This window comes from Indicator indicator, chromosome 16 (genome assembly GCF_027791375.1).
Source record: "Indicator indicator isolate 239-I01 chromosome 16, UM_Iind_1.1, whole genome shotgun sequence".
Classification (NCBI taxonomy): Eukaryota; Metazoa; Chordata; class Aves; order Piciformes; family Indicatoridae; genus Indicator; species Indicator indicator.
Genome location: NC_072025.1, coordinates 12,167,169 through 12,181,410, shown reverse-complemented (window position 1 = coordinate 12,181,410; position 14,242 = coordinate 12,167,169). Strand labels below are relative to the sequence as shown.

Genomic DNA, 14,242 nt, shown 5'->3' with positions numbered 1-14,242 from the left:
TCCAGTCTTTGTTTTGTCTCCAAACTAATGAACCAGATTTTTTTTTTATTTCAGGATGCCACACCTTTGACATTGACCTTTAGTGTATGATTCACCTGTCTTACAGAATTTAGAATTGCAAGTCGACATTCAGGAGCCATAAACTAGAAGCACAACCTAGTAAACCACAGTACTGCAAGTAGTCCTTTTAATCAGCTCCACTGAAAAGTTTGTTCTCCTGAGAAGATGCAAATACTAGTAAGGAAGATGCAGCTTTTACCTCCTATTCCTTGACTGCCAAACTTCATCTGCATGATCAAATAGTACAGTGCTTTAAACAACTGCCTGAGACTCTTGACTAACCAAATCTGCAGAACCGCGGAGTATCCAAGAAGCCTTACAGGAACCCACTCACCAGAAGAGATCTTTTTGGCACCGCTGTAATACAGCACTTTTCTTCCTGTAGTTCACCTCCTCTATCTCCACAACAATTATGAAACAAAGACAAGATCATTTGTACCTTCAGCTGTGAGATTTTAAGGTAGCATCACAATGCTGATAGCTAAGTAAATCCAAACACAGTCAAGAGTAGCCATGAGATTATCTTTCACTGACAGATTTGATTATTTTTTTTCTCCTGGTATTACTGTGTATAATAACATGTAATAAATTTCACAAACACACCTACATGAAATTTAGCATTGCCAAATTGTACTTATTCTTGCTGACACAGCAAGTATTTGTTAATCTCCTGAACATTTTTTTGTCTATATGGAGTGGAAGCTACAGAAGCACCTGACAGTCCAATATGGCAAGATCATACAAAAGAATACCACTCTATGCCTGGGTTGCCAACTCATATTACAGAAGAAAGCATGACACCACATAATTGTTATAACCTTCTCTACAGAAGGTAAAAAGACATTAGGTTGTGGAAAATGCAAAAACCTTTGCTGTATGCTGACTGTAGGTTTATACAGCGTTATGGAATTGGCAGTAAAGCCTAGCAGGGACATCACAATAGATAATATTTTAAGATAACCTTGACTTCCCCCCCCCCCTTTTTTTTTTTTTATTTAAAGGAAGCAAACAGACACAATGCTGAGATTCTGACATACTACATATAAAAGTCTTGATCCTGCTCCACTTGCAAGTTATTTTACTTTCAACTACAAAAAGAAACCATAAAATGCCATCAAGTCAGAGCAGTGATATTTCATTGCCACATTGTGTTGATAGAATGTCTTCATAGCATAAAACATTGATTTAAAAGTTTGATCCTTTGTTCTTATTTGCTATATTTTATTCCTGTCAAGCTAAAAATCCACCAAACAAACAAGAAAAAAAAATAACACGAAGGGAGTAATAGCTTGCATAGAGCAGACAGAAAAGACTTGGTGTAAAATTGTGCTCTCTAGTGGAGAAATTTGATTCTGTGCAATAAAGTTCAAGCCATGCTGATGCACCCACTTGACCAACTGGTTTTCAGTGCAGAGAAAATACCAAGATCACCCACGGTATGAAAAGAGTGCAAGTGTCTAGTTCAACAGATTTATTATAACCAGGATAGGTTTATACTGTTACATGATAGATTACAGCTCGATAAGGTTTCTAGACAAAAAAAGATTCCTACATTCTAAGACATGCTTTTATGTTTGCTTAGATTTTAAAAGTCCTGGCATCCTTAACGCAATAGCTTCACATTTCCTTTTAATGATGTGATACTTGATTATGGTCCTAAATAATAGTATATAATTTGATGAAAACAGGTTACCTTCATACCCAATAGCATTGGTTTACATAATGAAAACATTTTTTTTCTATAAGTAGAGGTTTAATAACAAAATTCTCTGTTGATTTATTTTCAGAAAGAAGAATTGACATGATCATCAACTCCTTTACCTGTACATACGCATACACCAATAATCTTAAACATACTGAATATGTTGTCAGGAAATACTAACTTCTGTTCAGTTTTTCTTGAAGTGTGGGATAACTACTTAGCTTATGGTGAGATAGGAAGGCAAGATGATTTAGCACACATCAGGACCAAAGTAAGTTACAATCAGCAGGTGTTTGTGTTAAATGAAGCTCCACAAAGCTGGCCTGCCAAAGAGCTGAGAGAAGGAATCTTTTGAAGACAACCCAGTTTTGGCTGAAACTGATGAAGCAAAGCTCAATGTCAACATCCAACTTCAAAGCAGATTTGAGGGCTAGGGTGCTCAAATAAAGACTCTTGCCTAATTAACCCCACTTTTAATATTTGACACCCCTCAATATGCTCATGAGCAAAACTAAGTATATGTAAACATATATGTCTATGTTACTCAACCGTCCTCCCAAATCATGCTAAATGTGTCACCTAGAAGGCAGGGACAGCCTGGGCTAAGGTATAAAACCCCTAAGAGGGACATCTTTTGGTGTGCAGCAGTGGGGCACTGCATCAATGGGTGTGAAGGGGCACAGGTAGCAGCATTAGGTAGCAGCATGGGCAGCACCAGCAGCTGGGAGGGAAAGACAGAGACAAAGACGGTTGACAGGCTGTGGCCCTTTTCCTCCACCCAAGACAGGGACACCTGTCTTGGTGAGAGTTCTGACTTCACTATGCACTGAAGTTTTGCTGCATTTCTATTATATTGGAGCCACTGCAAAATCTCCAGCTGTGTCAGATGTTACCCAGGATTTATTAACCTGAGACCATCTTGCAGTTAGTACATTTATCACTAGCAAACCCAAATCTGTTCTATCTGTTATTTTGAACAGTTAAACAAGTTGATTGCTTTAACTTTCTGAACTTGTGTTAGAGCAAGTCCTTACTGGGGCACCTGAAGGAGAAGCAAACATTAGTTTTACAAAATAGTTCCACTAAAAGTCCTGGGTTCTGAGACAGGCAGACGTCAGGATCTTACCCATAAGGTGACACTGTTAACAAAATACAACTCATTTTCTTCATGACAGCTGCCTACTGCTATTTTTTCTGGGCAGCTAAGGACCAAGGAATACATGAACTCAATTTAAGAGCAAATTAATTAGAATCTGTTCTTTAAACAACTTGGCCACTTTATGCTTCCTCAACAGTATACAGGATTTAGCATCTTCGAACTCTGTACCTTAACCAGGCTGTTAGAATAAATCTGGAGTTAGAAATACAAAAGACTTAAAAATGCTAGATGTACAGCTAACTCATGCTACTTTTAACATTTATATTGAAATTTGCCATGCATTCTAAGGACCTAGGATGACATGGACATTAGATTTCTCTTGTGTGGTTGCACAATGTTAGGACCAGCTGTTGACTGCTACAGAAAGTAACATTCTCTCTTCCTCTTTTACTGTTAATGATGAAATATGGGTGGGGGACAGAGGTTGTTGATTTTTTAAATGTGTACAGAAACACAAAGCTGCCTTTCATATCTTCAGTTCCCATATATGCAGAAAAGGGAGCATAACAATTCAGCAAAGACAGCAGTGTAGATTTAAGAAGTATAAAAAGCCACAAACAGAATCATAGAAGTTAAAAGATTTTCCTGTTAGGAGTTTTTACAAACAGAAAAAAAAATTCATAAATGATCTTATGCTAAGAGCACAAAAGAGACTTTCACTGACTTCTACCATAACTGGGGCGGATACAGCAACAATTTAAATGCTTCTATTTAGAGAGCAAGCAGATTTCCTAAGTTTCTGCACTGAAAGTCATTCAGAATTTTGAGCTGGGAAGCAGTTGTCAGTGATTAAAGAAGAACCTAGCTATACTTCAGCAGTTTTGTCATATCACTTAATAGAAAGATTAATAAGAACTAAGTAATAAAGTGTAGTTTGGGTATAGCTACGTAATTATGGCTATCTAAATATGTATAAAGTGCCGGAACTCTGCAGGACACCATTTCACAACATTCACATCCTTCACTTGACTGTATCATTTAAGCCATGTTTTTTATTTAGACCATATGCAAGAAAAAACTCAGTTCATCTGAAAAAAAACACAAAACAAAACAATACCAATCTCAAAATTAAGGAGCCAGAAAGACAAGTGAGATATCCCTTGAAGCCCTGTGTAGTTACTGTTACTGATAGGTAACAGAGACAGTAATCTTAAGTAGTTCAAAATTCAATAGTAGCCATGCAAAATTAACACACTGTTGTGAGCATACCATAGCGCTCCTTGAAATTAACTGGTGCATATTAACTCTGTTGTGTAATACCTGTCAGTCACACTAGTGCATGTAAGGGAGGTAGCTCAGCAATTGGAAGACCTCTCTGGTTTTCTAAGCCTCATTCCTGAGTGGGTAGGTTTGCAAAGCTTCCATTTTTAGCTACAAAAGCGTTATCACAGCAAGGCAGAAGTTTCCCTGGGTTTTGCAAACTCAGCTAACTATATTATGTTAGAGTCCATTCACCATCAAAAGATGTTAAAAAATATACCAAAGTAGGGCTCAGTATATTTATGCATTATGTTGTAAAGCTACCTAAAAAAAACCAGGTCCAAAGTTATATTATAGGCTATGAGATCCTGCTTAGTAATTCAGTTTATCCCATGTAAGAGGTGCAAACATTATATATTCCAACCAAATCAATATCTGCATTTCTTGAGGGGAGAAAATGACAGAGACCAAACCCCCAGATGATTCCTATTGACTTCCAATCCTATCCAACAAGACAACTTTCTGAGGTTTCTGGAACACAGCTAGGAAATCATGCACAGTAACAAATTACAGTTGCTACCATGACACTACCATGACAGACCATTTTAAAGATAATTTACAACAACTCCTTCAGTATCTGTTGTGCTGAAAACACCAAAGCTTGCACTGACCTATTTATAGTTCAGGTAATCTCTCTACTACACAACAAAGAGTTTATAGAGAAAATGAAAGCAAGGGCCAGGGGGTCCTTATAAGACAGCAGATTTCAGCCTTCTCTCAGTTTCCTATATCTCAACAGCTGCAGGAGTGCCATTTGTGTAGCCACCTTTAGACTTCATGTGGTCCTGAATTGATACAGCCTAGAAAAAAAAAGTTTATTAGAATGTGCATCTTATAAAGTCTGGTTGCCAGAGCAATTATTAAAAGCATCAGTTTGAAGAGGCAGCTGAGCCATATATTTATACAGCTGGCTCCTAACAGTAGTAGGAAGAAGTAACAACTAAATCCAGGATTGTTAAATACTATTTTAAATAGGTTCACAAGTTGGGTCTTGCTACTCAAAATCCACTTATGCTTAACACCCATCCGCCTGGCACAGCTTTGACTTCAAGGTGATGTGTTATTTGGACCTAGTATCAAGTGCACCCACAGAATCCTTTTCCAAAAGGCTCTTATCATATGTAGAGATAGCGAGAAAATGAGCACTCCTTGCTGAATGTATCTTCCACAGTATCTTACGTTTACAAAGCAAAGGGTAGTTCTGTTCTAATGCTACTCTATTGATGAAAAAAGGCCACATTTTCTCTCTCTTATGCTTATATAGTGCAGGTGGCTAATAAGATAATATAGGTTACTGAATGGAGATTTCTGCTTATCCGAGAGGTGCACACTTACTGATGAATAATCACCACTCATCTCTCTTGCCCCAACATGCGCAGTGTGTACAAAGTTCATTGGTTCTCCTATCATATTCCGGTCCAGTCTCCGATGCCTCTTCTATAAGAGAGAAGATATCTTAGGTGTCTATTCAGAAAACATGAGCAGCTTTCAGACAGGAACAAGCAGCTGAGATTAAAAAAAAAAATCCAGATGGCCCCTAATGACTCTTCATGTCAACCACGCTGAAATTTCAGACTGTTTGCAGTAAAAGAGGGTCAAAGTCACCTTTATTAGTGCTAATTAAATTTTAGCAAAAACTGCCTTTAATGTTGCAAAGTCAGGGCCTGAGAACTGCAAACTGTCATATGGCCAAAGCCTCTGGCAAAACACACACAGTTTAAACATAGTTGAACAGGTCTGGTTTTAGCTTTTATATTATTTAGCCCAAAGTAATCAAAACAACATGACAATGAGAGTGTTTTCCACATAACTGAAAGACAAACTTTCAAAACTGATAAAGGATAGTGGTTGTGCATCTACCTACCGGCTGGGGCTGTTCACCATTGCACCAATTAAAACAAACCAGGAATTCAGTCATATTTTTCAGTAGGTAATAAGGTCTTGTTAAGTGCAATTATTTCTCTGGGAATTAAAGCAGCACAAGGACCAACATACAGTTCCTCAAGTGAATTTAGAAAGGAATGGCTTGTGAAGATTCAACCAGTAAAGATCACAGAAAGCATCAGATAGGTACACCTGCAAAGAGATTACTATTTAAATTTATACTGAAATATATTAGAGTCTTGTAACAGTTACTGAGCAACAAACATTTCAGAAGACTAAAACAAGACTTGAAAATTCTTAAACATATCTGGACAGAAGAGCAGCATAAATTTAAAGTCAGTAAGTTCACATCAGGAATCAGGGCTAAGAACTGTGCACATTTACTCCCAGACAGATAGTCATTTAAGTTCTAGCCTCTTTATGGAAGCACAATAAAAGCAATGCTAGAATTAAGTCAGGTCTCGCTTAGTCTCGCTTAACAGTCTGTGATCTGGTTGTAAGCAGAGCTAGCCAATACTTACAAACTATTTAGTATTTTGAAAGAAAATAGCTTTGAAGCACAACAAATTGAATGCTTAACATTTACAAACCTGTGCAAAAGGAAGTTTCCTTCATAAATGGTTACTCCTCTTAGATACAGAAAAGCTCAAAGTAGCTACTCAAAAAAGCTGTTAAAAGAGAAAAAGAGTTTTGTACAACAGCAACAGAAACTGTTCACCGGAGCCTAAAGCTTCTCAGATAGTGTAAAGCTATTAACAGCACTCTTCAACTGGAGACACAACCAGGAAACTCACTGACTTCAGGCACCCTGAAATGATGATAAAAAACCAACAAAAAACCCTCACCACTTTTTAGTGAACCTCCACTGGAGTCTTTACAATCACTCAACATCCGATTTCCCCTTCACAGGCATTTCTTACAATTCTACAATTTCTTACAGTTCTGCAATTATGTAATTAGCACTTCTATTTCTTTCACCTTTGTAATTTCTTACACTTGATCACTTCTCACACTTCAAGCATTTTTTTTAAATGTCTGCCATTTATCTTTCAAAGCATTTGTTACATTTGCATGTTAGCTTTACGTGGCATATGTGATACATTCCTGAAGAATGTTTCCTGTACTATTCCATTTTATCCTGGGTGGTTCTAATACAACTCATTATCTGACACAATTATAGGTTTTTTCTCACTTCATATTCTCAAACTGACTTTATCACCACTGATTCCTTGTTTGAGTGCAGCAAAGAAGGAACAGTGGCCCACACAAGCATAAAAACATACAGAAGCTGAAGCTTTTGCCTACACTTCACATTAGGTGCATATTTTTGGGGCTTATTTCATGTCAAGGAGACTGTAGTAGAGCTAAGGTTTTCTTAAAAATCGTGAAGTGTGTCACTGCACGCCAAGAACCTATTCTGAAAGCAGACTGACTGAAACAAGCATCAAATTAGAGAAATATTCCCCATGCCAAAAAAAAAAAAACAGTTGAGCACCCACTCTCCTCCCACTGTACCCCCAAGCATCTGGCCATCTACCTCTGTGGGGCTCCACGCATGCCTGGGTGTTACCTGCTGCTCCCAAGGACTCCTGAGAGAATGGTCTGTCCTCGTTCAAGCTCTGGCACACAACCAGGTCCTGTCTTGGCAACTCCAGTGTGCTTACAGTTCATATTCCTGGGTCATAATTAATGCTTCTCTGTGTTCCCATGCCCTGTGATGGTTCTTTCTCCCTGTAAGGTGCTGCAGAAGGCTGTTGTGCAGTTCACGCTTACCTACAGGTGTCAGAAAAGCAGAACGGAAACCAAAAATAGCGCCCTAGTTTGGCGTCAGCGTTGTGCAGCCGTGCAGCTTTCTCAGCACTATCCATAGAGCCTGTGGCTCACTTCCACCCCTGCGGCAGCTCTGCAGGTGTCCTCCTGGCACACAGCAGTGCTGGACATCTTCCTGTTATGCCTGACAACAGAACTCTTTTCCTCTGTGTGAGTCAGAGTGTCATCCTCCAGGACAGGAATGTCTGTGCTGGGGCATGGGACACCACCTTCTTCCCAGAGACTCAAGGTTTGCACTCTAATTGGATGAATTTAAAAAACATCTTAATGTGTTCAGGCTCATCCCAGACTAATAACGGCCAACAAGAATCCTCCAACTGTGGAGAAAACAACATTTTGTCACTGTTGGCACACAGACCAGAACTGGACAATATCCTGTTGTTCTATCTCTCTATTTTTCACCATCGCAGCAGTATCATTGAGGAGAGAGAGACAAAGGGCCAGGGAAATGGCTAGCACACGCGGACACAGATGTTGAATGCGATGGGCAGGATGCACAGACATTCTGGAGTCCGTAGCCTTAAAGCACCCCAAAGCTTTATCAATGTTTAGATAACACTCTACTGAGCATAACACTCCATTTCTTCAATCACTACTGTCTATTAAAAAGTGTCCAAAATATTCTTCTATTTTACTTACAAAATACCAATTTGATATGAAGTGAAAACTGTTTCCCTGAATCAAAACAAAGGAATTCTCCCTTTCCATAGACGAGAGAGGTGCCTGCCAATCTCAAGGTCTGATTGTGACAAATCCTTTCACTATTAGTGAAAGACAGTGAGTGGAAAGACACAGGCTAGCATTGCTCTACCTTAACCAAGTTATTAAATTGTGAGAACTTCTGAGTCTAGTTGTCCTTTTCATTCTAGCTGTCAGCACTGAATTCAGGTGAGAGAAGCATATTTCAGTCTAACTGCCTTTCTAAAAGCCACTGTGCATCTAGTCTGCTCAGCATCTTCACTTTGCTCACTTGATATCTACACCATGTTGAAATTCTGAGACACCTGTATGTTTATATATTTCAATGACAGGGTATGGTAAAAAACAGTGGAACTTGTATTTCTAGGTTTAAAATAACTTTTGAGCACAAAACTTGAAGAGTGCATCTTGCTCGGCGAAAGGTGAAGAGTGAAAAACAATAAATGACCATGACTTTGGAAGAACCTTGGAGTCAAGCAACTGAAATCTAGATGTAGAGCAAGCTTAACTGCTTGGAAATAGCATACTGATTTTTTTAAGGTACATACAGATCGCAAATTTAGTTGAAGTCCTCAAACTACAGACTGCCCAGAAAGGTTGTGGAGTCTCCTCTAGAGGCTTTCAAGATCTATCTGGATGCATTCCTGTGTGACCTGCCATAGGTGACCCTGCTTTGGCAGGGGTGTTGGACTTGATCTGCAGAGATCCCTTCCAGCTCCTGCCATTCTGTTTTTATATAGTAACACTACGCAATTCTTTATTTGCTTTCTGCCATCCTAAAGCTTCATAGAAAGCTGAGAATAGAGTTTTACGTGAGACCTCCATTAATCTAGGTGTGTTGCTATTCTTCATCTAAAGAATTGCAGTATAGTTTCTAAGGAGACTTGAAGTTTCTCCTTTTAGAAGCTAAGTAGACACACACATTTAAAAAAAAAAACAACACCCACAACAAACAAACAAAAAAACACTGCTAAGGCAGCTCCTCTATTTTAAAGTGGGTATGAGTTTAGTCACAAGGTAATTTAAAAAAAAAAAAAAGTAATTTTTAACTAACTCTCCATTCTCCAGCAAAAAGAAGAAAAGTCAAAAGACCAAATTAGGTGTTCTGTTTGGAAGTTAAAAATTACTGCAAGAACAATCAACCAAGATTTGCCTGCAATCTTACCAGTAGAAAATTAATAAAAAACACAAATAGATGAGAAACATCAGAGCAACCACCGGTATTGTAAACGTGTTGAACTTTTAATAGCTCATAAATCACGGAGTTCAGTGTTAGTGAAAATAAACTCGGACTAAATCAAAGAAAGAAAAGGTCTACGTTTTATTTCTTTGTAGAAGGGAAAAATCCATAGCAAGAAGAGGTAACGTCCCTTGGGTGCAGCAGTTTCCAGTCCTGCATTTTGCAGGGGTCTAACCACTGGCAGCCGGTGGTGTACGGACAAAAATCCAAGCTCCAAGGAAACTCATGTGCTTCTCCAGTTACACGGAACCGCCTTCGAGACCTGGGAGTTACAGGAGAAAAACCCTCCATACCAAGCTACCCAGTCAAATTTCAACACGCCTATCCAACTCCCTCGTTTCACAGCCTAAGGGCAGGTTTTGACCTTGAATGTGGAAGAGGTTCGCTCAAGTGCTGCCACACTCGCCTCTGAGGAACTGCAGGGCTCACCCTGCCGCAGAGCGAGGCACATGTCCTGCAGAATTACTGCACAGCTCTTCTCAATCTGTGCAGCCCTGCGTGCTCAGTAACCCTCCAACGAGGCGATGCCCGGAGGCCTTTCCCGGCTCTGACATGGCCATTAGGACACTCGTAGACCACGGCGACTGCGGCGATTGGCGGGCCGAGGCGCGGAGGCGAGCACAGCTCCTCGCTTCTGAAAACCGGGCCGGTATCAGGCACGGGGTGGTAAAGCTCCAGGGCCTTCCCGGTCGGCGGTGTCAATAGTGCGCAACGAGACTGAAAGCACTGCCTAGCAGGGTCAGCCCGATAAAAGGGCCCCTGGAAGGGGCAGGGGGAGCGGAGGGCAGCGGAACCTGAAGGCAGCGGAGCCGACACCTGCTCCGTCTTCCTCATGGCGCGAGGCTAGGCCTCGGGCTCCTCAGGCGCACCCTTCGCTACCACTGCAAAGGAACCTAGCCCAGCGGAGCAGTCGATGGCGGAGCGGAACAGAGCGGCCACTGCCTCCCGCGGCGTACAGCCTCGCGCAAACGCAGGGCCCGACACGGCCGCGGCGCGGCGCCCCAACACTAGGGGCTCCGCTACCGAACCCACCCTCCCGCTGCGACCCTGCTGCCATTGGCGCCGCTGTCCTCCCCTAGTGCGGTGGCCAATGGGCGCTACAGAGCCACCGCGCTGTAACCCTATCGGGTGTGAGTGAAAGCGTTGTACCCAATAGTCGCGAGGCGCTCGTGTTGCGCGCTGCCCATTGGCTGCAGCGGCGGCAGCCGCCCAATGGACGCACAGGCGTGTGAGGGGAAACCTCATGCAGCGGGTGCGGGCCTCCCTTTGCGGAGTGCTCCGCTGCGGTGCGGTCGAGCTGTGCTGCTCCTCCCTCCTCCTTTGACCATGGCGTTGCTTAGCAGTTGACGTTGGGCTTTCCCCCTTTCTACCTTCTTCTCTTTTTCCAATCCCTTTCTTTTCCCCTGCCCCGGGTCCCGGCTCAGGCACGTAGACGGCCGGTACCGGAGACACCGGGTCCCCATTCCCTCTCCCCCACCCCTCTGGAACAGGCGGTAGGAGTCGGGCCGGGAAGCTGCCGAAGGCACCATGAACATCATCATCGGCATTGGCGGGTGAGAGCGGGGGAGCGGACTAGGGGGATAAGGGGAGCGGCAGGCACCGGCCGGGATGCTGGGCTGGGGCGCGTCCCTCCTTCGCCGACCCTCGTGCCGCAGCCGCAGTGGGGCGGAGGATGGGGGGCGGGGAGCGTCGGAAGGTATGTGCGGTCCCCGGCGCTCCCCGACGGCTGGTCCCTCTCGCCGCAGGGTCACCAACGGAGGCAAGACCACCCTCACCCGCAAACTGAGGCAGGCCCTGCCCAACTGCAGTGTGGTGCATCAGGATGACTTCTTCAAGGTGAGGCCGCCCGCCAGCCCGGCCGCCCTCTGCAGGCCTGGGGAAGGCGAGGGGTGACCCCGCGTGCTTCCGCCCGCTCTTGGCGCGTCGCCCGCCCGCGCCTCCGCCGCAAGGTTTGGCCGCGCTGGCGGGGTGGCGGGTGCGCAGGCCTGCGCTGTAACATGTCCCGATGACTTTAGTTTTCTTCGAGTGCTGTACGGTGCGCTTGTGTTGGTGGGAAGATAGAGGAGCTGGTTACTTTATCTTGTTGCTACTGCTTTTTATCTCTATGCAAAGAAACCTGGTGGAGGGTTAAGGTTCTCTGTAGTAGCTTTAGAGTTCTGAAATGGGTATCAGTCTTCTCAGTAGCTGACTTAACCGGGTGCTTTTTTTTTTTTTTTCCTTTTTCTCATTGCTTCAGCCCCAAGATGAAATAGAAGTTGAAGATGGTTTTAAGCAGTATGATGGTAAGGCTTTGGTACAACGTTATTAAAGTGTAACTCAAAAGCTTGAATTATTTTTATGTCCCCTTTTTTGGTACTATTTCTATACTATAATTAATTGCTTCTTGATGATAGTTGTTTATTTTGCCATAGTGATAAGTGCATTGGATATGGAAGCTATGATGAATACCATCAATGCTTGGATAAAAAACCCAGTGAAGTTTGAACGTTCTCATGGGATTAACAACACACTGGATGCACAGATCTTACAAGATAAGGAAGGAGGAGATGAAACAATACATATTCTTATTGTTGAAGGCTTCCTACTTTACACCTACAGGTAGTCAAGTGCAACTTCATATATTTTGATTTACATGATCTTACATGAGACACAAACCTCCACAGGAATAAAAAGACCTGTTCTGAACAAAGTTAGAAGCTAGTATTGACTGCTGGGGAGTTTGAGCATGACAAGTCAGAAGATAGCTTTAAATAGAGGAAGTGGATGTAGTTTTAGCTTTCCTTGTTAATCAGTCTAGCTGTAACCAAACTTGTATCTTTTTCAGGCCACTGATTGATGTATTCCACCATCGATACTTTCTTTCCATTCCATATGAAGAGTGTAAGAGGAGAAGAAGGTAAGTGTATCTAAGTTCCCTTGCCAGCCCAGTAACTTCTTACTCCATTCAAGATTTTGTTTCTCTAAAGCTTTTCGACAAGAAAATGCTAATTGCAGCTGTTGTGTTAGAAGGCTATAGCTTGCTTCAGCAAACCAACCTAAAAGCTTCCTGTCAAGAGTATTGTGTATGTGAGACTAACGCTCATTTTCAGCACAGATATTTCAACAGACTTTTTTTCCCCTTCTGATTATCCAGTGGAATGATTTCCAGGTCTTGAACTATTCTGGGTTTGATATTTGGCTATACTGTTGTGCACATACACCAGTCTTAATACACATGAAACACATCAAACTGGAAAAAGTTACATTTTGGAGGAAGAAGCAGACAGCAGTTTTACCCAAGTTCTGCTAAAATTTTAAGCTATTCAAAGTTAAGAATAGTCTGGTTTAGGAATCTCTTTTTGTACTTTGAACATTTTGTACTCACATTAAATTCCAACTTATTTGGGGTATGTTTATGTTCATAGCTAATGCTGGATACTGACTTTTGATAAGCTCAGAAACTGCAGTGGAGGCAACAGGCTCAGACAGTGTGTAAAGAACTGCATGAACTGCCTAACATTTTATTGAGGCTAGAATAACAATGTCTTACTTTAAAGTTCAAGGAATTACACTGTACCGGATCCACCTGGATTGTTTGATGGCCATGTTTGGCCTATGTATGTAAAGCACAGGAAGATAATGGAAGATCTGGGAGTTGATGTGGGTAAGTCTTTAGTAACAAAAGTATTTTTGAAAGATTATTTTCCAACAGTGCTTTCCAAACCTGGGGTATATTTAGTGGCTAAGTGCATGAGAGAGCTGGAAGCAGGTGGATTTCTCTGATACCAGTCAAGTGCATGTTCTTTAAATGTGGATCTGTCAGGCTTGCAGAAACATTCAATTACAGTTCTCTTATTTTACTTTCTTTAAGTGCACTTGAATGGAACAAAATCAAAGGAGGAGCTATTTAATGATGTGTATGGACAGATCCAGAATAAGATCGAAGAATTACTTAACATGCAGGTACGTTTTCATGCTTATAATGGCAACTCAAGGGTGACCCTTTTAAAGCTATATTTAAAAGGCATAAAGCACTGAATTGAAATATGTTCATGTATCTCTTTCTATTTAGAAATGAAAGGCCACTGTTGGTTCTTGTGAGTGAAGATGATTCCAGTTTGCTCTGTGCTGTGTCTGCCCAACTGCCACTGAAGTTCCAGCTTCTGTGAAGACTCAACTCTTAAATTTTACTTTCTTCATATGGTCATAATTAAAAAGCACTTCCCCCTTGTCTGTCATCTTAATTTGTGCCTCAGACTATCTTAGAGTGGAGAATGGGAGAAGACTACTAGGCATTCTTCTCCCTGCTTTTAACCTGTGTGACTAAAACATAGCAGAGCTGATGTGGACAACTATCCTAGGAGAGTAGGTATATATGATGTGTGTGTGTGTGTGTGTATATATATATATATAGTGCTTTAAGTTCTCT

The 14,242-nt window shown here is 41.8% G+C and overlaps 2 protein-coding genes across 2 annotated transcripts; one reads left to right on the top strand and one right to left on the bottom strand.

The window, feature by feature from the left end:
* Positions 1 to 4,906: 4,906 nt before the first annotated feature.
* On the bottom strand, positions 4,907 to 6,099 carry LOC128972285 (CDC42 small effector protein 2-B-like). The gene is made up of 3 exons (XM_054388158.1): positions 6,046 to 6,099; positions 5,517 to 5,618; positions 4,907 to 4,981 (listed from the first exon to the last, which is right to left on the bottom strand). The coding sequence occupies exons 1-3, from the start codon at positions 6,097 to 6,099 to the stop codon at positions 4,907 to 4,909; spliced, it is 231 nt and encodes a 76-aa protein (XP_054244133.1).
* A 4,981-nt stretch (positions 6,100 to 11,080) lies between these two features.
* LOC128972053 (nicotinamide riboside kinase 2-like) lies at positions 11,081 to 14,069 on the top strand. The gene is made up of 8 exons (XM_054387847.1): positions 11,081 to 11,387; positions 11,580 to 11,670; positions 12,071 to 12,116; positions 12,246 to 12,432; positions 12,659 to 12,730; positions 13,371 to 13,477; positions 13,685 to 13,776; positions 13,886 to 14,069. The coding sequence occupies exons 1-8, from the start codon at positions 11,362 to 11,364 to the stop codon at positions 13,889 to 13,891; spliced, it is 627 nt and encodes a 208-aa protein (XP_054243822.1). The 5' UTR covers positions 11,081 to 11,361; the 3' UTR covers positions 13,892 to 14,069.
* Positions 14,070 to 14,242: the final 173 nt, after the last annotated feature.

Excerpts from the sequence above, each read along its gene's own strand:
- LOC128972053 (XM_054387847.1), top strand. The coding sequence starts at position 11,362 with ATGAACATCATCATCGGCATTGGCGG. Across the intron at positions 11,671-12,070 it reads ATCAGGATGACTTCTTCAAG|CCCCAAGATGAAATAGAAGT; the intron begins GTGAGGCCGCCC and ends TCATTGCTTCAG. Across the intron at positions 12,117-12,245 it reads TGGTTTTAAGCAGTATGATG|TGATAAGTGCATTGGATATG; the intron begins GTAAGGCTTTGG and ends ATTTTGCCATAG.
- LOC128972285 (XM_054388158.1), bottom strand. The coding sequence starts at position 6,099 with ATGACTGAATTCCTGGTTTGTTTTAATTGGTGCAATGGTGAACAGCCC. Across the intron at positions 5,619-6,045 it reads ATGGTGAACAGCCCCAGCCG|AAGAGGCATCGGAGACTGGA; the intron begins GTAGGTAGATGC and ends TCTCTCTTATAG. Across the intron at positions 4,982-5,516 it reads TGAGTGGTGATTATTCATCA|GCTGTATCAATTCAGGACCA; the intron begins GTAAGTGTGCAC and ends TTTTTTTTCTAG.